Here is a 26,918-nt window from a genome sequence, read left to right as displayed (position 1 = left end):
AGATAAAATCACCAAATATCGGAGAGGGACCCATCTCAAAAGAGCGGTATCACAAAACGAGACCAAATGGCTATATAGATTAGACACTTTGCAGCCTGCTGGTATGAATATAGATTTAGATCTGAATTGTTTCTTAACCAATGATTAATTAGCCATTTTTTTTAGTAATTTTAACTCGTTCCTAAAACCCAAATAGTGATAAACAGGGGCTAAATTTAGATCAGACATAATGGTTAACATTGGATTTTAGTCCCAAGTTCTAATTGGATTGGTCCATAAATAATCAAATATAGTTTATATACATTTTTAGGTTAATTCAAAAATCAACACACCCCTCCGGACCAGTGGGCGAAAATATAATTGTATAAAAATAGGATCTTACATTTTGGGTATTGAAAAATAAAATGATCTACTTAGTCATATAAAATAACACATTTGTTAATAATTTGTCAAATTTTTTATATATTGTTCTTATTCATGTTTTTATGTTGTTACATTTGGGGTATGCACAATATGAATTTCCAGAGAGACTGTTGTTATTCTAAATCCATTAAATCTGAGATTGTAGTCACCTAAAACCAGTAATACGGGAAAAAATGTTTCCCCATTGAGTGACGAGCGAGGCAGAGATTAACATACTCCGTCAATCACGTCTCACTTTGGAGGTATATTATGGAATCTGCCTAGTGACCGGAACGCTGCCTGATGACAGTGTAAAATGAAATGTACATCTCGGCGCATTCTGGTCACGTCACTTCCGGTTTCTATCACCACGGCGTTGGAATGCACGCCGAACACCGAACGGAAGCTGGGCGGCTGCAGACTTCTGTATGGTGATACATGCTGTAATCCCTAGTGCCAGGAAAAGGCACCTTAAAATGTAAGCAGCCACTTTGGAATTTGTTTTATATCTTTTACATAAACTGTATCGCGTTATGGTCCCTTTCATATCTATTTTTTAAACGGGCTATCGTGGTGGAGAGGAGGTTATAAATAAAAGTTTCCCAGACACATCCCCTTTGGTTTACAAGCAAGTCTACTGATCCACATTACCACCTTGTTTGTTTGACCTTCTTTTTACTTAAAGAGGTCATGTCTATTTGGTGAGTAGGCATTTTACTCACACACATCGGGTAACAGTTGCTATTGGTGATGGTGTATGAATTGGAGTTCCATCGCTAAAGGACATATGGACTTTGAATTGATTGATTATTTATTTTGCTGATCGTATTATAACCATTTAAATAGAAGGACTATTGCATATTAGTTTTTGATGAATTGTATCACCACCAAGCACTTTAATATACAGTATCTCACAAAAGTGAGTACACCCCTCACATTTTTGTAAATATTTTATCATATATTTTCATGTGACAACACTGAAGAAATGACACTTTGCTACAATTAAAGTAGTGAGTGTACAGCTTGTATAATAGTGTAAATTTGCTGTCCCCCCAAAATAACTCAACACACAGCCATTAATGGCTAAACCACTGGCAACAAAATGAGTACACCCCAATATGAAAATGTCCAATTTGGGCCCAAAGTGTCAATTTTTTATGTGGCCACCATTATTTTCCAGCACTGCCTTAACCATCTTGGGCATGGAGTTCACCAGAGTTTCACAGGTTGCCACTGGAGTCCTCTTCCACTCCTCCAAGATAACATCACGGAGCTGGTGGATGACCTTGCGCTCCTCCGCCTTCCGTTTGAGGATGCCCTACAGATTCTCAATAGGGATTAGATCTGGAGACATGCTTGGCCAATCCATCACCTTTACCCTCAGCTTCTTTAGCAAGGTAGTGGTCATCTTGGAGGTGTGTTTGGGATTCTTATCATGTTGGAATGCTGCCCTGCGGCCCAGTCTCCGAAGGAAGGGGATCATGCTCTGCTTCAGTATGTCACAGTACATGTTGGCATTCATGGTTCCCTCAATGAACTGTAGCTCCCCAGTGCCAGCAACACTCATGCAGCCCCAGACCATGACACTCCCACCACCATGCTTGACTGTAGGCAAGACACACTTGTCTTTGTACTCCTCACCTGGTTGCCGCAAAGCACGCTTGACACCATCTGAACCAGATAAGTTTATCTTGGTCTCATCAGACCACAGGACACGGTTCCAGTAATCCATGTCCTTACTCCTTTTGTCTTCAGCAAACCTTTTGTGGGCTTTCCTGGGCATCATCTTTTAGAAGAGGATTCCTTCTGGGATGACAGCCATGTAGACCAATTTGATGCAGTGTGCGGCCTATGGTCTGAGCACTAACAGGCTGACCCCCTCACCCCTTCAACCTCTGCAGCAATGCTGGCAGCACTCATAGGTCTATTTCCCAAAGACAACCTCTGGATATGATGCCGAGCACGTGCACTCAAACTTCTTTGGTCGACCATGGCAAGGCCTGTTCTGAGTGGAACCTGTCCTGTTAAACCGCTTTATGGTTTTGGCCACCGTGCTGCAGCTTAGTTTCAGGGTCTTGGCAATCTTCTTATAGCCTAGGCCATCTTTAAGTAGAGCAACAATTCTTTTTTTCAGATCCTCAGAGAGTTCTTTGCCATGAGGTGCCATGTTGAACTTCCAGTGACCAGTATGAGAGAGTGAGAGCAATAACACTAATAACACAATAACAAATTTAACACACCTGCTCCCCATTCACACCTGAGACCTTGTACCACTAATGAGTCACATGACACTGGGGAGGGAAAATGGCTAATTGGGCCCAATTTTTACATTTTCACTTAGGGGTGTACTCACTTTTATTGCCAGTGGTTTAGACATTAATGGCTGTGTGTTGAGTTATTTTGGGGGGACAGCAAATTTACACTGTTATACAAGCTGTACACTCACTACTTTAATTGTAGCAAAGTGTCATTTCTTCAGTGTTGTCACATGAAAACATAGGATAAGATATTTACAAAAATGTGAGGGGTGTACTCACTTTTGTGAGATACTGTATGTTTATAATCACCTATGCTCATTGATGTTTATTATATTTCAAATGGTAAACATATTTGTTTAGCACCCAATAATAGCACCCCCTATCAGATAATACCCCAGTCACTGAAAGTAAGCACTTTGAGGGGAGCAGCTTAATTTACTATTTAATTTTAAATTATCTGTAGGGTGAGTATACACGGTGCCTTGCAAAAGTATTCATACCCCTTGAAATTTTCCACATTTTGTCATGTTACAACCAAAAACGTAAATGTATGTTAATGGGATTTTATGTGATAGACCAACACAAAGGAAAATGATAAATATCAATTTTTTTTACAAATATGTGAAAAGTCAATACTTTGTAGAACCACCTTTCACTGCAATTACAGCTGCAAGTCTTTTTGGATATGTCTCTACCAGCTTTGTACATCTAGAGAGTGACATTTTTGCCCATTCTTTTTTGCAAAATAGCTCAAGCTCTGTCAGATTGAATGGAGAGCATCTGTGAACTGCAATTTTCAAGTCTTGCCACAGATTCTCAATTGGATTTAGGTCTGGACTTTGACTGGGCCATTCTTTTTTTTTTTTTTCCAAAAAAAGTTTTTATTGAAAGGAATAATCAGAGATACAGCAGTATCATACAGAGGATGACATTGGAATATGCATTCTGCATTACATATCAAACAGTTGTAGTAAATGTACATAGACATCAGCAGATATAGTAGTTATTAAGTCTGAAATCTAACGGTAAATCATGTAAAAAAATTAAGACATTGACAGTTAAACTAGTGATGAGTGGCAGAAACTACAAAAATAGTAGTATTGATTCTTCTGTCTGAGGCTAAGGGAAGGAAAGAGAGAAAAAAAAGACAAAAAGAAAAATCCCTAAGCACATTCTGTATGCTTGGTTGTGTCGTTAGCTGATTGTATGATAGTGAAAAGCAATTTGAGGCACAAGTTGCCGGCCGAGCATTTCAGCCAGTTAGCCCCAAGTATTTGTATTGGGCTCAAATTTTTCTGACTAAGGTAGGTAGCAAGGAGAGGGTGAAAAGGAAGGGAGTAGGGGAATGACATGAAGGGGAAGAGAAGGATGGGGAAACATGGGGAGAGAGGTATATAGGGCTGTCATCTCCTCAATATCCGCTAGGATTTTAATGTTGCTTATATACGGTGCAACAGTGTGAAGGGAGGGGGTGTGAGGGGGAGGGAATCCCCCTTCATAATGAGGTTGCAAAAGAATAAGTTGATCGAGGTCTTCCCATACTCGTCCCTTGAGTAGGGGTGGGAAGTCTCATGTCAGGTGAAGGTAGGACGAGGTAGGGTATGTATTGATCAGACAAGCAATAAGTGAGCGATGTGGGGTGTCCGGCTTATCCCATGAGTGAAGAGTATCAAGCCGTGGTTTGGATGTGGGTCCAGCATACCCAGGTACATGAGAATTTTGCTGGTGAGTCTTGGGCAATAAAGATTAATTCCTCCATTTCTGCAATTCTGCCAATTCGCTTGAACCATTCAGGGATGGCCGGGATCTGGGTGGCTCTCCAATGTACAGGAATACACAGTCTGGCTGCGTTAATCAGGGGTCGGACTAAGGTTGTACGGTATTGGTGTGCCGGTACGTCAGAGTGGTGAAGGAGAAATTGGGCTGGGGTGTATTCTAGAGAAAATGTAGAGATCAGTGTTACCAGTTTGTGGACTTGAGTCCAGAATGGTTGAATTAGTGGACACGACCACCAAATATGGGGCATGGTACCTGGCTTTTTGGTGCATCTCTAGCATGTGTTTGGGATGGAAGTGTTGTATTTGTTCAGGACTGTTGGGGTGCGGTACCAGCGGGTCAGGGTTTTGTAAATATTTTCCTGGATGGAAACATTGAGAGACCCTTTAGGGGCAATTTTGAATATACATTCCCACTGATCATCTGTCAATTCAAGTTGCAGTTCCCTTTCCCATGAAGCACAGGACTTCCCGGATTTAGGGGGGTGTCTAAGAAAAGCAAGTTATATATATATTAGAGATCACACAACGTTGGTGAGTGGGTTGGGTGCATAGGAGTTCAAAGGGAGAGAGTGGTCATGTGACTGAAGCGTTGCGGTCTATCTCCCGCAGAAAGTGGCGGATTTAAAAATATGTCCAGGGGATTCATGAGTCGACTTTGCTGTCAGTGCGGTGCAGCCTAGAAGTATACCATCTCGAAAAAATTGGTGGGCCAGTATCTCTGAATGCTGCCAACCATCTGCCAGGAACTGTGGGGACATACCAGGGGAAAAAGCCGGGGGGTAAGTTTTTTGGGTGTAAGGGGTCCGGGGTTGGAGGATAGAAGTGTTTTTTGGCAAACTTTTCTAAAGTGGCAGAGTGTTGGGTTGATAAGGGAATGTTCCTTCATCGCCAAAGGGATATGGCGGGATGAGAGCCAGGGTGTAGAACGGAGCAGTAAAGGAGAAAAGGAATCCTCAAGGTGGGTCCAGTCTATGCAACGGCCATGCTCTGACCAGTCTATGATCCTAGAGAGGGGACAAGCCCAATAATTTTTCTTGGCCAAGGCTGCCTTTATTTTTGGGTTTTGTTAATTGGTCATATGACACTCTCGGGCATCTGTTTCCAAAGAAATTGTATTCATAGTCATTTGCAAGCCTGGATGAAAGAAGAGGGAATCTTAATGGGGAGTGTTTGAAACAGGTATAAGATGCAGGGGAGGATGTTCATCTTTAAAATGGCTGCACGGCTGAACCAGGAGAATTGGGGTTTGTTCCATTTACCGAGGTCTTCAGTGGCAGCCTTGAGAAAGGTCAGGTAGTTTTTTGCAAAGAGGTCTGAAAGGTTTGTCGTTAGATGAATACCAAGTTATTTTATATCGTTCTGTTTCCAAAGGAAAGGAAAGTTATTCTGGCATTGTGCTATCGTGTCTTGTGGGAGTGTGATATTGAGAGCGTGAGATTTATTAAAGTTAATTTTAAAGTTGGACAGGCTTTGAAAAAGTTCATAATCTTTTAACAGATTTGGGGTTGCTAGCAGTGGTTCTGTTAGGAAAAATAAAATATCATCTGCGAACGCTGCTAGTTCATGAATGTGCGATCTGCGATAGGTATGCCTTTTGATATCTGCGTTTGTTCTAAGGCAGCACAGCAGGGGTTCCAGGGTTAAGACAAAGTGAATTGGGGAGAGTGGGCAACCTTATCTAGTCCCATTGCTGATGAAGAAGGAGTTTGACAGGTGACCATTGACTCGAACTTTAGCAGTTGGCATCATGTATAGAGACATTGAATTAAACATCCGGTTTTGAATACCGATATGCCGTAAGACTGCTCCCAGCTAGTCCCAGACCAACCTGTCAAACGCCTTCTCCGCATCTAACGATAGGAAGAATCCTTTGAGTTTACGGGTAGTCAACCAATGATGGATGTTTAGGGCTTTAATGGTGTTATCCCTTGCTTCTCGCCCTGGAATAACACCAACTTGGTCTTTCATTATAAAGGAAGGCAAAAGCGGTAGCATGCAGTTTGCTAAGATTTTGGCAAAAAGTTTCACATCAACGTTCAATAGGGAAATTGGCCTGTAATTACTAACATATGGAAAAACTGTCTGCAGCAAAGTGCATATAGGGGACGCCCCTTTGGATTTTAAAGGAAGAAAAAAAGTAGAAGAAGTAAATAGCAATAAAAGGCAAGAGCAGTGCCAACTTTATTAATGTACAAAAATGAATAAAAGTGTCTAAAAGACAAGACAAACATATGCAGTGGATAATCAATATCTTTACAAATAGTTGAATATAAGACATATAGAGCATTAATAGGTAATATCACCCAGTGCCAACGAACCCAGGGAACCAACCCAATCAAAGTGGGTATAGTGGGGGTAGGTGGCTAGTAAATATATCCCGACATGTTTCGGAGAAGACCGTAGTCAAACTTGTATAATCCTTCTTCAGGGGAATTTTACATACAGACGGGAGAGAAAATATTTCTTGTCTATAGTCAAGCTCATGTCATAAATAACAAACAGATAAAGGGATCACATGCTGGCTGTGAAAGTCCACAGATGACAGAGGGAGTACCCGTGACAACACACAAAATCGCAGGGGCACTTTCACAAGGGACGCCCAATCCTCCCTAGGTTGTAAATCAAAGACATCTGTTGCTGACAGTCCGGTGTCTGCCAAGAATGCAACATTTCTTGTTGCATTCTTTGAAAAGTCTGAATGCTGATGATGAACCCTCAACCTCGTATTTTTTGAAGGCCTTCTCTTTTGCTTTTATATGCATTTTTACTTTGGAGTTATAGAGGAAGTACACCCTGATGGGTTTTACTTCCTCTTTATTTCCCTGCAAAGGTAAAGCATAATGGGCTTCTATGCATCGCATAGAAGCCCATTATGTGTCACTTACCTGAAACTGAAGCCTGCAATGTCATCGCTGTCCCCACTAGCAGCGAGTGTCCATCTTCACCCCTCTTCCTTCCGGGGCCGCGAACTCCTGCTCTGTGACTGGCCAGAGTCACATGACATCACTCCCGTGCATGCGCACGGCAGTCGTCAGTCACGGCATGACCCCCTTTAGATCCGGCACAATCTGCCCTTTCTAAAGTGTGCATGCACCGTAGACATCGGTGTACAGCTTTATTGTAAATATCTCCTAAACTGTGGAGGTTTAGGAGATATTTCCAGCACCTGCAGGTAGGCCTTAATATAGGCTTACCTGTAGGTAAAAGTGGTTGTATAATGGGATGCACTGGCTAATGCCCTTATTTAATATGCTCTTAAAGCGAACCGATCTCTCCTCCGTGTTCCTTGTTCCTAAGATTTTATCCCAATTTATGCCTTCTAGCAAGGTTCGTAGTTTAGGGAAGTTGGCTCTTTTGAAATTCAGTATCTTTGTATTTCCCTTATGTTTCCTATTTGTGTGATTTATATTGAAACGTTACTGATAAGGTTGACTATCACAGCTTCTTGCAACTGAAGTCCTATTTAGGTTCCTATCTTTCCTTGTGCCTGGCGGCTGGGCGTTTATATGGCTTTAATATCTGACCATTCCAAATTGACAGCTTTTTGTGAAGAATGTCACTTTCTTTGTGATCCAGGTATGCTTATATCTAATTCCATGCTCCTATTATTTTTAGTGAGCAGCGGTCATATAGATCAGTTTTACTGCTCTACATATTTTTATATCCCTACATGGATATTCATCAGTATCTGTACTAATTTGGATTTTTGGCATCACAGGGGAGACGCATTGGTCTTCCGACTGCTCCGGCCCCTGTTGGGGTTACTTTGATCTGAGACTGGGGCTCCATCTGGCGGTTCTTTCCTTGCATGCTGGCACATATTCAGTGGTCTGTCTCGGTTCTTTCCGCTCTTGAGCCATGATTTCCATTTGTTGCATCACCAGCACACAGGGTCAGTATGTTCAAACTCTGCACATGATTCTTTTCTCATATATGATATGATTTTTGTATGTGATCTGTGTATAAATACCATATAATTGTATTCATGTTTATAATCATGTGTATTTTATGATTATAGATTAACCTTGAAAAATCTGGAATCTTATAACCTATTGTACCTGAAGAAGACCTTCACTATGTCTGTTGAAATGCATTGGATTTCTTCTGTCCCACTTTGGACAGTTGATCTCTAGATTATTCCATTGGTTCGATTTGATGTTGTTGTATAAACCATGTTTATACCATCTTTTTACATATATTGTCTGTATGTTTTATCAATAAATTGTGTACTTTTATACATTTCATTACTGTTTCCGGTCCGTTAAAATCTTTAAAATGCTCTGTGTGTCTTAAAACTGGTCCATTGCGCTTCTGTTGCGGTGTAATATACCTCCTTAATGAAATGCATTGAAAACCTGGCAAAAACACAGCCATGTTGCGTTTTTGATGCAGTTTTTGAGTCATATGACTGATGAAAATTCTGCAAAATCGCTGCGTTTACCAGTGGCCTTTACCGGCACCTTTTTTTTAATCTAAAATGCTGATGACCCCGTTTTCAGCTGATGAATTTCGTTAGCCGATATATTGATGCATCCCTAATATGTAAATATATATATATTAGGCACTTTTTATAACTAAGTTGACTTACAGTATGCTAGAGGCTCTCTCTCATTCTTTTTGCTATGTGAGAGTCTGCTGCTGGGTGAAAAGTGGCGGGTCACTGACAGAACACTTAAAAGGTACATTTTCAATTTTCATTTTGTTTTGGCAAATGTTTACTGACAAGAGACTAACTGCTCAGCATCTGCAACAACCTACTATAGCCCTTAAAGGAAAAGTAGCAAGTGAACATGTCTCTACAGCAGCAAATACAGGCCCTGTTGGAGAGGCATATGATGGAACAGGGGGAGGTGTCTACATCTTGACAGCAGGTGCTGTCAAGATGCAATAAGGCAGGCCCTTGCACTTCATAGTTGAAGGTGAAGGTGAATCTAAGGTGAATCTAAAGGAAATTGAATAAGAAAATTGTATAATGTATGGACAGCTTTACAGAAAGTATGAGTCTACCCAAAGGTAGTGGACGGATGTGCTAGCACCCTTTTTAACACGAGTGTCCCAAAAGGCCTACTTAGACTTGCAGCCTTAGCATTCTAAGTATTATCCTAAATTCAGTGGGGAAATCCTAGCCAGACTCCAGGATTAACATCTCTGTCCAAGCGCAGCAAGTGTTCACATGGGAATATGACCCTGAAAATTCCTCAAGGTCTCAGATGTATGATTTGCTCCACCTCACAAACAAGTGGTTGCAACCAGAGGTACATCTGCTCAGATTATGGAACTAGTGATTTGTGTCCCATCTGGGCCTTGCTGGTTACGACACAAGGGCACATTAGGCACACAGACTTCAAGAATGTGGATGAACTGCATAGTTGCCAATAGTCCCGATTTTCCCAGGACAATCCCGATTTTGGGACCCTTGTCCCGATCGGAGGCTGTCCCGAATCGGGATTCGCCCAGGGAAAATCGGGAATGTTTGCAATTTACATTTTTTGGAAGCTGGCTTCAGGAAAATGGCCGCTGGTGCCGCCGCTAGATCGCTCCCCCTTGTGTTCAGTGGAGAGAGGAAGCGGGCTCGTCCGTGTAGCCAATGAATCGGCTTCTCCTCTCGTACAGATCAGCCCTTCCCCTCTCCACTGAACACACGGCGCCGGCGGCCGCTGTATGTGCTCACTGCTGGGGCCTGGGGGGTGTTATGGGAGGGGAGGGTCTGCACTGATGGAGGGGGGTCTGCTGAGGGCGTCTGCACTGATGGAGGGGGTCTGCTGAGGGAGTCTGCACTGATGGAGGGGGGTCTGCTCTGAGGGGGTCTGCACTGATGGAGGGGGATCTGCTGAGGGTGTCTGCACTGATGGAGGGGGGTCTGCTCTGAGGGGGTCTGCACTGATGGAGGGGGATTTGCTCTGAGGGGGTCTGCACTGATGGAGGGGGGTCTGCTCTGAGGGGGTCTGCTGAGGGTGTCTGCGCTGATGGAGGGGGGTCTGCTCTGAGGGTCTGCACTGATGGATGGGGGTCTGCACTGAGGGGGGTCTGCACTGATGGAGGGGGGTCTGCTGAAGGTGTCTGCACTGATGGAGGGGGGTCTGCACTGATAGAGGGGGGTCTGCTCTGAGGGGGTCTGCACTGATGGAGGGGGGTCTGCTCCGAGGGGGTCTGCACTGATGGAGGGGGGTCTGCACTGATGGAGGGGGGTCTGCACTGAGGGGGTCTGCACTGATGGAGGGAGGTCTGCACTGATGGAGGGTGGTCTGCACTGATGGAGGGGGGTCTGCACTGATGGAGGGGGTCTGCACTGATGGAGGGGGGTCTGCACTGATGGAGGGGGTCTGCACTGATGGAGGGGGTCTGCACTGATGGAGGGGGGTCTGCACTGATGGAGGGGGGTCTGCTCTGAGGGGGTCTGCACTGATGGAGGGGGGTCTGCTCTGAGGGGGGTCTGCACTGATGGAGGGGGGTCTGCACTGATGGAGGGGGGTCTGCTCTGAGGGGGTCTGCACTGATGGAGGGGGGTCTGCTGAGAGGGTCTGCACTGATGGACGGGGGTCTGCACTGATGGAGGGGGGTCTGCACTGATGGAGGGTGGTCTGCACTGATGGAGGGGGGTCTGCACTGATGGAGGGGGGTCTGCACTGATGGAGGGGGGTCTGCACTGATGGAGGGGGGTCTGCACTGATGGGGTCTGCACTGATGAAGGGGGGTCTGCTCTGAGGGGGTCTGCACTGATGGAGGGGGGTCTGCACTGATGGAGGGGGGGGGGTCTGCACTGATAGAGGGTGGTCTGCACTGATGGGGTCTGCACTGATGAAGGGGGGTCTGCTCTGAGGGGGTCTGCACTGATGGAGGGGGGTCTGCTCTAAGGGGGTCTGCACTGATGAAGGGGGGTCTGCTCTAAGGGGGTCTGCACTGATGGAGGGGGGTCTGCTCTGAGGGGGTCTGCACTGATGGAGGGGGGTCTGCTCTGAGGGGGTCTGCACTGATGGAGGGGGGTCTGCTCTGAGGGGGTCTGCACTGATGGAGGGGGTCTGCTCTGAGGGGGTCTTCACTGATGGAGGGGGTCTGCTCTAAGGGGGGTCTGCACTGATGGAGGGGGGTCTGCACTGATGGAGGGAGATCTGCTGAGGGGGTCTGCACTGATGGAGGGGGGTCTGCTCTGAGGGGGTCTGCACTGATGGAGGGGGGTCTGCTCTGAGGGGGTCTGCACTGATGGAGGGGGGTCTGCTGAGATGGTCTGCACTGATGGAGGGGGGTCTGCACTGATGGAGGGGGGTCTGCACTGATGGAGGGGGGTCTGCACTGATGGAGGGGGTCTGCACTGATGGAGGGGGTCTGCACTGATGGAGGGGGGTCTGCACTGATGGAGGGGGGTCTGCACTGATGGAGGGGGGTCTGCACTGATGGAGGGGGTCTGCACTGATGGAGGGGGGTCTGCACTGATGGAGGGGGGGTCTGCACTGATGGAGGGGGGTCTGCACTGATGGAGGGGGGTCTGCACTGATAGAGGGTGGTCTGCACTGATGGGGTCTGCACTGATGAAGGGGGGTCTGCTCTGAGGGGGTCTGCACTGATGGAGGGGGGTCTGCTCTAAGGGGGTCTGCACTGATGGAGGGGGGTCTGCTCTGAGGGGGTCTGCACTGATGGAGGGGGGTCTCCTCTGAGGGGGTCTGCACTGATGGAGGGGGTCTGCTCTGAGGGGGTCTTCACTGATGGAGGGGGGTCTGCTCTGAAGGGGTCTGCACTGATGAAGGGGGGTCTGCACTGATGGAGGGGGATCTGCTGAGGGGGTCTGCACTGATGGAGGGGGGTCTGCTGAGGGGGTCTGCACTGATGGAGGGGGGTCTGCACTGATGGAGGGGGGTCTGCACTGATGGATGGTGGTCTGCACTGATGGAGGGGGTCTGCTCTGAGGGGGTCTGCACTGATGGAGGGGGGTCTGCACTGATGGAGCTGATGGAGGGGGGTCTGCACTAATGGAGGGGGGTCTGCACTGATGGGGTCTGCACTGATGGAGGGGGTCTGCACTGATGGAGGGGGGTCTGCACTGATGGAGGGGCGTCTGCACTGATGGAGGGGGGTCTGCATTGATGGAGGGGGGTTTGCACTGAGGGGGTCTATACTGACTCTGCTGGGGGCACCTGATGCAAGGACAGACTCTACAGGGGCACCTGATGCAAGGACAGACTCTACAGGGGGCACCTGATGCAAGGACAGACTCTACAGGGGGCACCTGATGCAAGGACGGACTCTGCTGGTGGCAGGCGACGTGGCAGGGGACACACTCAGGGATCCCACTGATTCGGCATTATGGTGAGTTGAATGATTTAATTTTATATTACAATGTAATAATAGAAATAATGCCCTTCAATCATCCTGACACCATAACAATCATGGTGTCGGGATGATTGAAGAGCTAACACCAGGTGTTTGGAGTATCTTTATCTGCTGATTGTTAAACTTTCTAGAATACACATATTTCTATTGTTGTGTAGGATCTGGGGCTGCTGTCCCTTCATTCCTCTCTCCCCCTTTCCCTTATTCATCTCAGACTCTAACCACACCCCATTTGAGCCACGCCCGTTTAAGCCACACCCAATGTTTCACGTAAACCACGCCCATTTTTCGTCGTGGTGCTTTGCGCGCCACAGTTTTATTTTTATTGCTAAGCCACACCTACAAATGCATGCCCCGCCCCCTAATTATTATACGGCTCCGCCTACAGCCAAAAAAGTGTCCCACATATTTTTTTTGCAATATTGGCAACTATGGAACTGGTGTCCCATGTGGATCGACATATGGCTACCGAGGACTATTTCTGGGATCAGCCCTCCAAGCCAGTCATCCCGGAAACCTGTGCCCTTTTTTCTAAGGAGTAAACAGGCTCCTGTTTAGGGAGGGGGGGGGACACCTGTCCCTCCAGATAAAAAATGGCCTTCTGGCCAAGTCTCTTCTTTTACTTCAGTACGTTTTTTAAATGGAGTTTGTACATAAAAACAAGGTGAAGAAGCACAATACAAAAGTACAAATAGCATAAAAATCACATCAGGTACATCTGAATGTCTGGATGGTATAACAAAAGCCACAAGAGGCCTATATATGACATCACAGGAAATAAGAGGAAAATAGTCAAACTTTGCCATTAGGCCTGCTCACAATGATACCTTTTTTTTGGTGTTCAGAAGTAATTATAACATAGCCCCTAATCTGAGGGATAGCCTATGTCTTTCCTCCAATGCCTGGTTATCACTGATTTGGGGGCCAGAAGTACAGTATGTGTGCAAGCAGTGATGGGAGTAAGTCACACATGTGCAAGTCTCAAGTCTTAACCTTCAAGTCACAAGCAAGTCCCAAGTTACTGTGGCGAAAAGCAAGCAAGTCAAGTCGAGTCCCTGCTAGAAGTCAAGCAAGTCATGTCAAGTCATTTATTTTGGTCAAGTCACAAATTAAGTCAAAATACTGATCTACCCCGAAGCCGGGACTCGGGGGAGCTTTCTTTTGTGGGGGGGGCAGCTTTTGCCTAGGCCAAGACACAGAACTGGTGGTGCCAAGTCATTGCAAGTCAAATAGCCCAAGTCAAAGTCAAGTCGCAAGTCATTAGTGACAAGTCAAAGTCAAGTCGAGTCATTTATTTAATTTTGTCAAGCAAGTCGCAAGTCCTCAAACAGGTGACTCGAGTCTGACTCGAGTCAAGTCATGTGACTCGAGTCCCCCACCTCTGTGTGCAAGTAACAGAGGAGATAAGACCGAATACTTGGTTCCAGAAACTAGTGAGGTTCTTACATGACCAGAGCATATGGTAAAAGTTTCCTATGTGACCGCAATTGCACCAACATAGAGGAAATTTAGAAGCATAGAGTTGAGATACTCTAAAGGGCGCAAAGTACCAATGGGAAATAATAATTTGTGAAAGTTCCCAATGATTGACACATCGAGAGATACTGTATGTATATTTAAAGGTCTGTAGCCATTGTGCATGTGTATAGGTATTTTGGAGGTCTTCCTGCCACCAGTGTTAATTTTGGCATCAAATCTCAACTTAGTTTTAGTCTTAGGACTAAAATGGCATTTTAGTTTTAGTCCCATTTTAGTCTTCTGCAATTGTTTTAGTTGTATTCAGTCCACTAAATCTCCAGGACATTCTAGTCGACTAAAATCTCCAGTACATTTTAGTCGACTAAAATCTCCAGTACATTTTAGTCGTGTAAAATCTCCAGTACATTTTAGTCGACTAAAATCTCCAGTACATTTTAGTCGACTAAAATCTCCAGTACATTTTAGTCGACTAAAATCTCCAGTACATTTTAGTTGACTAAAATCTCCAGTACATTTTAGTCGACTAAAATCATTTTAGTCATCTAAAATCTAATGAGTGTAGTTAAATTGTAATGCATTATTTAAGCATTTCTCTACAATTTCCAAACTCATTATATACTGCTGGAGTGAAAAATTGAATATGTTATTGAGGTATGAACATGCACTACAGACCAGTGTTCATTTTTACATCAAATTTCAATTGAGTTTTAGTCTTATAGGGCGTACACACGGTCGGACTTTGTTCGGACATTCCGACAACAAAATCCTAGGATTTTTTCCGACGGATGTTGGCTCAAACTTGTCTTGCATACACACGGTCACACAAAGTTGTCGGAAAATCCGATTGTTCTAAACGCGGTGACGTAAAACAAGTACGTCGGGACTATAAACGGGGCAGTGGCCAATAGCTTTCATCTCTTTATTTATTCTGAGCATGCGTGGCACTTTGTCCGTCGGATTTGTGTACACACGATCGGAATTTCCGTCAACGGATTTTGTTGTCGGAAAATTTTATCTCCTGCTCTCCAACTTTGTGTGTCGGAAAATCCGATGGAAAATGTCCGATGGAGCCCACACACGGTTGGAATTTCCGACAACACGCTCCGATCGGACATTTTCCATCGGAAAATCCGACCGTGTGTACGGGGCATTAGTCTTTTGACTAAAATGGCATTTTTAGTTTTAGTTGTTTTTTAGTCATCTCAGTTGTTTTAGTTTTAGTTGTATTTTAGTCGACAAAGATGGTATTAAGTTAGTCAACTAAAATGTTTTAGTCCACAAAATTAACACTGCCTTCCGCTTTAAGAGGGGGCTAGATTTGCAGAATGTGGTCTTACTTTGGAGATTGTTGTAGAGGAGGAAAGTCCCTTTCATAGAGGATGGTGGGAATCGCAGTAGGTTCTTATCGGAGGGGAAAGATTCAATTTTGGTAGGGGATAACTGCGTAAAAATGTTGAGACTTGTATATACATATAAAATTCAGTGACAGGGATAGCATATAGTCTGGTCAAATCAGAAAAGGGTTTAGGTATGTTGTCTTCTAGGATGTCTTCCAAACTAAATATACAGTGCCTTTCAAAAGTGTTCACACCACTTGAAATTATCCACATTTTGTCATGTTACAACAAAAAAAGTAAATATATTTTATTAGGATTTTATGTGATAGACCAACACAAAGTGGCACATAATTGTGAAGTGGAATGAAAATGATAAATGGTTTTCATTTTTTTTTTTACAAATAAATATGTGAAAAGTGTGGCGTGCATTTGTATTCAGCCCCCTTTACTCTGATACCCCTAACTAAAATTTAGTGGAACCAATTGCCTTCAGAAGTCACCTAATTAGTGAATGGAGTGAACCTGTGTGTAATTTAATCTTAATATAAATACAACTATTCTGTGAAGCACCCATGGGTTTGTTAGAGAACCTTCATGAACAAACGGCATCATGAAGGCCACTGAATACATCAGACAGGTCAGGGATAAAGTTGTGCAGAAGTTTAAAGATCCCCTGATGAAGTCACATGATCGGTGACGTCACGCGTAGGGATGGAATAGGCACTCTACACAGATCGAGGTAACGAGCTCGCCGCCCATAGGAGACAGACGCTGTTTTTTATGTTTAATGTGAGTACACCCTGATGATTTTAATAAAGCTCAGTCCTGCTTAAAAATACTACACTATTTGGTACCCCTTTGTCGTTTATTACCGGTTTCACCTATACCGAGGCACAAAGAAGAAAGAGAAAGGACCCGCTCTGGTCCAGGGACCCCAAGAAAAGATAACATCCACCAGTATTTGCTTCTTTGCGGTTTTCCCATTACCGCTAGGTAAGGGGCCACTGCTTACTTTTGTGTGATTCATGCACGAAGAGGACACACACCTGTCTCACTTCAGGCACTTCACTTTGTTTTTTGCACATTGGACTTTTTTATTGTTTTTTTAAGAAGACATAATAACACTGAATCCTTTGTTTGTTTTTCACTTATGCACACAGTTGCGTGATGTTTGGACTTTTTTATAATACTGTCAGACTTAATTTGATTTATCTATTGCTGTGACACTATCCGATTGCGATGTGATTGGAGTGTGTATGTCACACATCACTATGCACTTTTTATGCGTTTTTTGCACGTTTACACAGGAAGCTTTATATATTACTGTGGTTGCACATTGATTTATATCTTTTTGCACAATTAGTTATATTTTTGGTCTTATGCTTATTCATTGCTATATTTTGTACATGTATTTATTCACTATTTTATGTCTAATGTTAAGACATGAGTATATATATATTTATATTGAACGTCTACAGATATAATTTATTCATTGCAGTATTTTGCACATTGATTTTGTTTGCACTGTCCGTTAGGGCAATAGCACTTGCTTATCTATTTGGGATCGCTCTTCAGTGGTCTATACCATACCACAATATATATTATCTTGTTGTTGGTAGCTTCCAATTTATACTGTAGCATTTATTTCATACTGCTACCTGTAGCAGCAATTTTTTCATTTCTCACGGATAGCGCAGCACTCACCCTCACTTTTCTTTAAAGCAGGGTTAGATTATAAAAAAACATCCCAAGCTGGAGGATCTGCAGAGATCCACAGCTCAGGTGGCAGAATCTGTCCACATAACTATTAGTCGTGCACTCCACAAATCTGGCCTTTATAGCAGAGTGGCAAGAAGTTGTTGCCATTGTTGAAAGAAAGCTATAAGAAGTCCTATTTGCAGTTTGCGAGAAGCCATACGGGGGACACAGCAAACATGTGGAAGAAAGTGCTCTGGTAAGATGAGACCAAAATTTAACTTTTTGGCCTAAAAGCAAAACGCTATGTGTGGTGGAAAACTAACACTGCACATCACCCTGAACACACCATCGCTATTGTGAAACATGCTGGTGACAGCATCATGTTGTGGGGATGCTTTTCCTCAGCAGGGACATGGAAGTTGGTCAGAGTTGATGGGAAGATGGATGGAGCCAAATTCAGGGTGATCTTAGAAGAAAATCTGTTAGAGTCTGCAAAAGACTTGAGACTGGGGAGGAGGTTCACCTTCCACAAGGAAAAAGACCCCAAACATACAGCCAGATCTACAATGGAATGGATTAGATCAAAGCATATTCATGTGTTAGAATGGCCCAGTCAAAGTCGAGACCTAAATCCAATTGAGAATCTGTGGCAAGACTTGAAAATTGCTGTTCACAGATGCTCTCCATCCAATCTGACAGAGCTTGAGCTATTTTGCAAAGAAGAATGGGCAAAAATGTCGCTCTCTCGATGTGCAAAACTGGTAGAGACATCCCCAAAAAGACGCAGCTGTAATTGCAGAGAAAGGTGGTTCTACAAAGTATTGACTTGGGGCTGAATACAATAGCACGCCACACTTCACATATTTATTTGTAAGCCCTGTGCACTCCTGCCCACCCTGTACTGTGCCCTTCTGCCTGCCCTGTGGCCCCCTACCCACCCTGTGCTGTACCTCCTGCCTACCGTACTGTGCCCTCCTGCCCACGCTGTACTGTGCCCTTCTACCCACGCTGTTCTGTGCCCTCCTGCCTACCCTGTAATGTGCCCTCCCGCTCACCCTGTACCTTCCTGCCTGCACTGTACTCTCCTGCCCGCCCTGTACTGTGCCCTACTACCCACCCTGTACTGTGCCCTCCTGCCTCCCATGCTGTACCCACCTGCCCACCTTGTATTATGTTCTGCTGCCCCCCGCCCATACTGTACCCGCCTGCTCACCCTGTACTGTCCCCTGTGCTCTCCTGTGTACAGACATACTGTACATATATACAAGCCACTGATAGGCTGGGAGAGGCATTTATGACAGGGGGGCAGCATGCACAGATAGAGAAAAAAAGAGTAAGAGCAGTGTGTACTGGGGGAAAATTAGGCCGGTACATACAGGGGTGCAGTGTGGAGAGGGTGGGACATTGTGTACAGGGGGTAAGGCATGTTTAGGGGTGGAATTAGAGGTGGGATTGGGTGGGGCAACTGGTGGCGAGTAACTATTAAGGCCTGGCTAGTAGCTCAGGACTTGAAATTTTGAGCCCTATCTTATGATGTCTGTACTGTGTGCGCTGTCTATTCTTTGTGTACTATGTGTGTTGTGTGGGAGTGTTCTTTGATGTGTTTGCGCTCAGTGCACTCTGTTCTGCGTGTGCTTTGTATTGTGGATGTGCATTCTTGTACAATGCATTGTGTATACTCTGTGGTGTGTTTTGTGTGTTTGCAATGCTGAGTGTCAGTTGCAAGGATTGTAAGTAATCTGGAGCACCTTTGAGCACCCGACAGCAAACAGTGGGTGTGGCCAAATTGTGTTAACTGTGGAAAGGGCTTAAAGGGATGTGGTTAAATAAAACCTGTGCATCCTTGTACCCATGAAATAATTTATCTTAATCATAAAGTACGAGACACAGGCTGAGCATTGATAGACTCTGGGTTTTAGGCTCATACTTTCAGGTGACTGGACTTGCCTTATAACCATACCCTACTTTGTGAGTGTTCAGTTTTTTGCTAGTGTCCTACAGTGATGAACATCTATGCTTGCTAAACTGTGTAAGAAAGATGCATATACAGGGGATCAGATCATGTGATCAGACTGGAGCGGCATGAAAATGGGTAAGTACTGTTTATGCATCTTTCTTACACAGACATTCTTGTTAGATGGGGAGAAGGAGTATTTTTTTTTAGATTAGTTAGAGTTAATTCTTTTCTGTTTAATGACACTTTTAAAATGGGTTTCCGCCAAATTACTATTTAGAGGTTTTTTGAACTTCCTACCAGTCCAACTTGACCGCTCGTTAAAAGCAGCAGGTCTTTTTTTACTGAAATGTCAGCAGGCAAAATGGACATCTCACTTTTTGGTAAATTACCCTTAAAACCATGATCAAAGTGAAACAAATATTTCAGAATTTTGGCAAAGCACAATATTTGTTACCTGGGTTGCAGGTATAGACCGTTTATCCACTGGTAAAAATTGGTATTGTGGAACAACCATATACAGTGGGGATGGAAAGTATTCAGACCCCCCTTAATTTTTTCACTCTGTTATATTGCAGCCATTTGCTAAAATCATTTAAGTTCATTTTTTTTCCTCATTAATGTACACACAGCACCCCATATTGACAGAAAAACACAGAATTGTTGACATTTTTGCAGATTTATTAAAAAAGAAAAACTGAAATATCACTTGGTCCTAAGTATTCAGACCCTTTGCTGTGACACTCATATATTTAACTCAGGTGCTGTCCATTTCTTCTGATCAATCTTGAGATGGTTCTACGCCTTCATTTGAGTCTAGTTGTGTTTGATTATACTGATTTGACTTCATTAGGAGAGCCACACACCTGTCTATATAAGACCTTACAGTTCACAGTGCATGTAAGAGCAAATGAGAATCATGATTTCAAAGGAACTGCCTGAAGAGCTCGGAGACAGAATTGTGGCAAGGCACAGATCTGGCCAAGGTTACAAAAAAATTCTGCTGCACTTAAGGTTCCTAAGAGCACAGTGGCCTCCATAATCCTTAAATGGAAGACATTTGGGATGACCAGAACCCTTCCTAGAGCTGGCCATCCAGCCAAACTGAGCTATCAGAGGAGAAGAGCCTTGGTGAGAGAGGTAAAGAACCCAAAGACCACTGTGGCTGAGCTCCAGAGATGCAGTCGGGAGATGGGAGAAAGTTGTAGAAAGTCAACCATCACTGCAGCCCTCCACCAGTCGGGGCTTTATGGCAGAGTGGCCCGATGGAAGCCTCTCCTCAGTGCAAGACACTTGAAAGCCCGCATGGAGTTTACTAAAAAAAAAAAACACCTGAAGGACTCCAAGATGGTGAGAAATAAGATCCTCTGGTCTGATGAGACCAAGATAGAATTTTTTGGCCTTAATTCTAAGCGGTATTTGTGGAGAAAATCAGGAACTTTTCATCACCTGTCCAATACAGTCCCAACAGTGAAGCATGGTGGTGGCAGCATCATGCTGTGGGGGTGTTTTTTAGCTGCAGGGACAGGACGACTGGTTACAATTGAGGGAAAGATAAATGCGGCCAAGTACAGGGGATATCCTGGACGGAAACCTCCAGAGTGCTCAGGACCTCAGACTGGGCTGAAGGTTTACCTTCCAACAAGACAATAACCCTAAGCACACAGCTAAAATAACGAAGGAGTGGCTTCACAACAACTCCGTGATTGTTCTTGAATGTCCCAGCCAGAGCCCTGACTTAAACCCGATTGAGCATCTCTGGAGAGACCTAAAAATGGCTGTCCACCAACGTTTACCATCCAACCTGACAGAACTGGAGAGGATCTGCAAGGAGGAATGGCAGAGGATCCCCAAATCCAGGTGTGAAAAACTTGTTGCATCTTTCCCAAAAAGACTCATGGCTGTATTAGATCAAAAGGGTGCTTCTACTAAATACTGAGCAAAGGGTCTGAATACTTAGAACCATGTGATATTTCAGTTTTTCTTTTTTAATAAATCTGCAAAAATGTCAACAATTCTGTGTTTTTCTGTCAATATGGGGTGCTGTGTGTACATTAATGAGGAAAAAAATGAACTTAAATGATTTTAGCAAATGGCTGCAATATAACAGAGTGAAAAATTTAAGGGGGTCTGAATACTTTCCGTCCCCACTGTATATAAATTGTGTCTAAATAGTTGTATTTCAGTTCCCTGAACACCTTAACCACTTCAGCCCCGGTAGGAGTTGCCCCCTTAATGACCAGGCCATTTTGTGCGACGGCACTGCATCGATTTAACTGACAATTGCGCGGTCGTGCAACGCTGTATCCAAACAAAATTGACTTGCTTTTTTTTTACCCACAAATAGAGCTTTCTTTTGGTGGTATTTGACCACCTCTGCAGTTTTTATTTTTTGCGCTATAGACAAAAAAAGACCAAGTTTTGAGAATTTTTTTTTTAACTTTCTGCTATAATACATATACTAAAAAAAATGTATTCATCAGTTTAGGCCGATATGTATTCTTCTACATATTTTTGCACAAATCTTACCCTGAATGACACTTTTTGGGGACCAGTGATATTATTACATTGATCAGTGCTATAAAAATGTACTGATCAATGTAAAATAGACACTGGCAGGGAAGGGGGCACACTAGGGGGCTATCAAGGGGTTAAATGTGTTCCCTGTGTGTGTTCTAACTGTAGGGGGGATGGGCTCACTGGGACATGACAGAGATCACTGTTCCCGATCACTGGGAACAGAAGATCTCTGGCATGTCATTAGGCAGAACGGGGAATCGTCTTGATTACATAGGCAGTTACCCATTCTGCCTCTGTACACAGCGATCCCAGGGCGCCAGCCGACATCAAGTCCACAGGACCCCCGCGACCGCTACCGATCAACGTACGCCTACGGTGGTTTGCGCAGGAGAACCGACCTGCCACTGTATGATGGTGGCTGGTCGGCAAAAGGTTAAACAACAATAGTGCCAGGGGCATAGCAATAAAAGTATAGATGGGAAGATAGTATTTTTTACAAGAACAAGTTTTAACTTTTTCTTTTTTGTGTAATTTGTAGGCGGACAAATAAAGGTGAAGGAATTGGATTGGCTGAAGAACCAACTTGGTACAGGTAATACAATTCAAAAAAGCAAACAACCTTCTTCCTATTGCCTAACATTTCGATTTTCTAGACTAAGTGAAGTGTTCAGCCAAAGTAATTTTCATTAGGTGCTGGTGTTAATGTTCCTTTAAAACTTAAACCTAAAAAACTGCATTTAAACATGACGAATGGGATCAAATTTGGCACACTACCAAACCATTTTCTCTGGATGCAGTAGCGGTTGAGACCAACTATTAAGTCCTTCTTAGGTGGTATTTGCTGTCTGTCAGATGGCTCATTTCAACCCTGACATTCAACCGGCCTGTTTTTGCAGCTGTCCAGAAATGGGCAAAACCTATGGTTACAGGTGTATGGTATTGTGAGAATACTTCAACAGAAATCCTTACTTATGCTATCACAAGGTGCACTTCTTAATCAGAAACCTGACAGGATTACTGAACTATTTTCCCTTGTGACTCCTGTCTTGAATACCACAAAACATACAATAGCGAATGTTTGGCTAACTGGTGCCTTTATCAGAAGTTAAATCTCACATGCAATGAGTGTTGATCAGTGAAAACTCACAGCCAAATTACAGGGCTCTATGCCTAAATTTCACCAAGTTTTTGGACCCATAGGTTAGCCACTTCCTCCCATGAGACTTTGAATGTCACCTCCTAGAAATCTGATGTATGCCAATTATCATATGGGGAACTGATAATGGACCTCAAACCCCCTCAGTCACCTTCTCCCCTCTCCCTTCTAGCTTATGACATATTATAATTTTTCAAAAAGAAAAAGAAAAACTGCGCTGCAGAGCAAAAAAGGTCAAAGGTAAAAGCTGCACATAAAATACACCAATATCTGTGTATACCATGGAAAATAAAAAATAAATAAAGTGCGCTAATTATATGAGAATACACACATAGATGTGAATACATGTGGGTGGTAGTAAAAACCACAATCTACTGAGAGCAAGTAAATGACTCCATAAGTGATTATTATTATTATTATTATTATTATTATTCAGGATTTATATAGCGCCAACAGTTTACGCAGCACTTTACAATATAAAAGGGAGACAATACAGTTATAATATAGTACAATACAATAGGATTAAGAGGGCCCTGCTCAGAAGAGCTTACAATCTAATAGGGTGGGGCAGGTGGTACAAAAGGTTGTAACTGTGGGGAATGAGCTGGTGGAAGTGGTAGGAGATTAGTTGGAGACGTGATAGGCTTTCCTGAAGAGATGAGTTTTCAGGGATTGCCTGAAGGTAGCAAGAGTAGGGGATAGCCGGATAGATGGAGGTAGCGAGTTCCAGAGGATGGGAGAGGCTCTGGAGAAATCCTGGAGACGAGCATGGGAGGAGGAGATGAGAGAGCTTGAAAGCAGGAGGTCTTGAGAAGAGCGGAGAGGACGATTTGGGTGATATTTGGAGACAAGATTAGTGATGTAGCTTGGGGCAGAGTTGTGAATGGCTTTGTATGTTGTGGTTAGAATTTTGAATTTAATTCGCTGGGTGATTGGGAGCCAGTGTAGGGATTGAAGTAGAGGGTTGGCAGACACTGAGCGGTTGGTAAGGTGGATAAGTCTGGCAGCAGCATTCATGATAGACTGAAGAGGGGATAGCCTATGGAGCGGTAGGCCAATGAGAAGGGAGTTGCAATAGTCAAGGCGAGAGATAACAAGGGAGTGAATGAGGAGCTTGGTGGTTTCATTTGTTAAAAAAGGGCGAATTTTAGAGATGTTACGGAGGTGAATTCTACAAACTTTTGACAATGATTGGATTTGAGGCTGAAATGACAAGTCGGAGTCTAGGATTACACCTAGTACCCTGGCGTGAGGGGAGGGACTGATGGTTGCATTGTTGATTTTGATGGAAAAGTCATGGAGGGGGGCACGGGCAGGGGGGAATATTAATAGCTCAGTTTTAGAGAGATTTAGTTTAAGGAAGTGGTGCGACATCCATGCTGATATGTCAGTTAGTAAGTTAGTAATGCGAGAGGAGACTGAAGGAGTGAGGTGAGGAGTAGACAGATAGATTTGGGTGTCATCAGCGTATAAGTGGTATTGGAAGCCGTGGGCAGTTATTAGGTGACCAAGGGAGGTGGTGTAGATAGAGAAGAGAAGGGGTCCAAGAACCGAGCCTTGGGGGACCCCCACAGAAAGGGGCAATGGAGAGGAGGAGACAGAGTTGTAGGTGACACTGAAGGAGCGCTGTGATAAATAGCCAGAGAACCAGGATAGAGCAGAATCTCGGAGGCCAAGGGAATGTAGTTTATTGAGAAGGAGCGGGTGGTCAACAGTATCAAAGGCCGCAGAGAGGTCAAGTAGTAGGAGTATGGAGTACTGGCTGTTGGTTTTAGCAGTTAGTAAATCGTTAGTGAGTTTTAGTAAGGTAGTTTCCATGGAGTGCTGCGAGCGAAAGCCAGACTGTAAGGGGTCAAGAAGGTTATTTTCATTGAGGTAGGAGCTAAGACGGTTGTAGACTAAGCGTTCTAGAAGTTTAGAGGTGAATGGGAGTAATGTGATGGGTCTTAAGTTGTTCAGGTCGGTAGGGTCCAGTGAGGGCTTTTTAAGAATGGGAGTGATCTGTGCATGTTTTAGAGGGGAGGGGAAAATGCCACTAGAAAGGGAGAGATTGAAGATGTGGGTGAGGGAGCATAGGATAGAAGAAGAGGGTGACCGTTGTAGTTGTGAGGGAACAGGATCCAAGGGACAATTGGTTAGGTGGGCATTCGAGAAAATTTTTGTAACCTCTTCCGTAGTAGCCAATTCAAAAGAGGAGAGGGTTGAATGTGCTGCTGGGCAAGGTATGATGGGTGGGGAAGATGTACGCACAGTGGAGATGTCCTCACGAATTGCATTGATCTAGTCTTTGAAGTGATTGGCAATCTCTTGGGCAGTGAGTGAGTTAGTGGGTAGAGGGGGTGGTGGACGAAGCAGAGAGTTAAAGGTTGAGAAGAGCCGACGGGGACTGGATGACAAGGAATTAATAAGAGAGACAAAGTAGGCTTGTTTGGCAGCATGGAGGCATGAATTGTATTTTAGAAGGGCAGATTTATATAGGGTGAAATCTGGAGCAGAGTTCCTGTAGCTTTAGTTATCCTGCTTTCGTTAAACTGCGTCGGTGAAACTGCGCATCACTCATGACAGAGCCACTCAGGAAAGAGCCATGATGTCTGCGCCATGCCCCTGTCTGCGCCACCCCATAAGCTGCCCTAAATTTATAGACAGCCTAAGCTGGGATGCATTTCTCAGTTGGTCATTATTGGGTCTGATGTGAGACACCTGAATATGGGGAGGAGATGGCCAGGGCCAGGCCAGACACAGGCTAGGGTCGTAAAGCTAATTACCTCTCTTGATCACTCAAGCCACATGGAGTTGAGAATCAATCACCAGTAATATTGCTATTGCAGTGTGTTTGTTATAGAGCTAGCAGTAAATATGGAAGTTTAAAGATATGGCAGCAGGAGACAATTACCAAAAATATTAATAGCAGACTCAGCAAAGCCAGTTCAGTAGGGATGTACAGTTGGATAGGAGATAGGAGACAATTACCAAAAATATTAATAGCAGACTCAGCAAAGCCAGTTCAGTAGGGATGTACAGTTGGATAGGAGATAGGAGACAATTACCTGTAAAAGAGCAGAGAAGACATGATCAGAATTGATAACTGCGTCGGTGAAACTGCGCATCACTCGTGACAGAGCCACTCAGGAAAGAGCCATGATGTCTGCGCCATGCCCCTGTCTGCGCCACCCCATAAGCTGCCCTAAATTTATAGACAGCCTAAGCTGGGATGCATTTCTCAGTTGGTCATTATTGGGTCTGATGTGAGACACCTGAATATGGGGAGGAGATGGCCAGGGCCAGGCCAGACACAGGCTAGGGTCGTAAAGCTAATTACCTCTCTTGATCACTCAAGCCACATGGAGTTGAGAATCAATCACCAGTAATATTGCTATTGCAGTGTGTTTGTTATAGAGCTAGCAGTAAATATGGAAGTTTAAAGATATGGCAGCAGGAGACAATTACCAAAAATATTAATAGCAGACTCAGCAAAGCCAGTTCAGTAGGGATGTACAGTTGGATAGGAGATAGGAGACAATTACCAAAAATATTAATAGCAGACTCAGCAAAGCCAGTTCAGTAGGGATGTACAGTTGGATAGGAGATAGGAGACAATTACCAAAAATATTAATAGCAGACTCAGCAAAGCCAGTTCAGTAGGGATGTACAGTTGGATAGGAGATAGGAGACAATTACCAAAAATATTAATAGCAGACTCAGCAAAGCCAGTTCAGTAGGGATGTACAGTTGGATAGGAGATAGGAGACAATTACCTGTAAAAGAGCAGAGAAGACATGATCAGAATTGATAACTGCGTCGGTGAAACTGCGCATCACTCGTGACAGAGCCACTCAGGAAAGAGCCATGATGTCTGCGCCATGCCCCTGTCTGCGCCACCCCATAAGCTGCCATAAATTTATAGACAGCCTAAGCTGGGATGCATTTCTCAGTTGGTCATCATTGGGTCTGATGTGAGACACCTGAATATGGGGAGGAGATGGCCAGGGCCAGGCCAGACACAGGCTAGGG

General features: G+C 44.2%; 1 protein-coding gene across 10 annotated transcripts in view; it reads left to right on the top strand.

Moving 5' to 3' along the window:
* Window positions 1–26,918, top strand: part of METTL22 (methyltransferase 22, Kin17 lysine) — a 625,143-nt gene that overhangs the window by 520,105 nt on the left and 78,120 nt on the right. For all 10 annotated transcript variants that reach the window (XM_073632992.1, XM_073632998.1, XM_073632997.1 and 7 more), the window contains one exon: window positions 22,290–22,343. In XM_073632992.1, coding sequence (XP_073489093.1) covers window positions 22,290–22,343 — 54 coding nt within the window. The remainder of the gene's footprint in view (window positions 1–22,289; window positions 22,344–26,918) is intronic.

The sequence above is a fragment of the Aquarana catesbeiana genome, linkage group LG06, assembly GCF_042186555.1.
Source record: "Aquarana catesbeiana isolate 2022-GZ linkage group LG06, ASM4218655v1, whole genome shotgun sequence".
NCBI classification, from domain to species: domain Eukaryota; kingdom Metazoa; phylum Chordata; class Amphibia; order Anura; family Ranidae; genus Aquarana; species Aquarana catesbeiana.
Note: the sequence above shows the minus strand (reverse complement) of the source record. Positions and strands in the feature narration are given on the sequence as shown.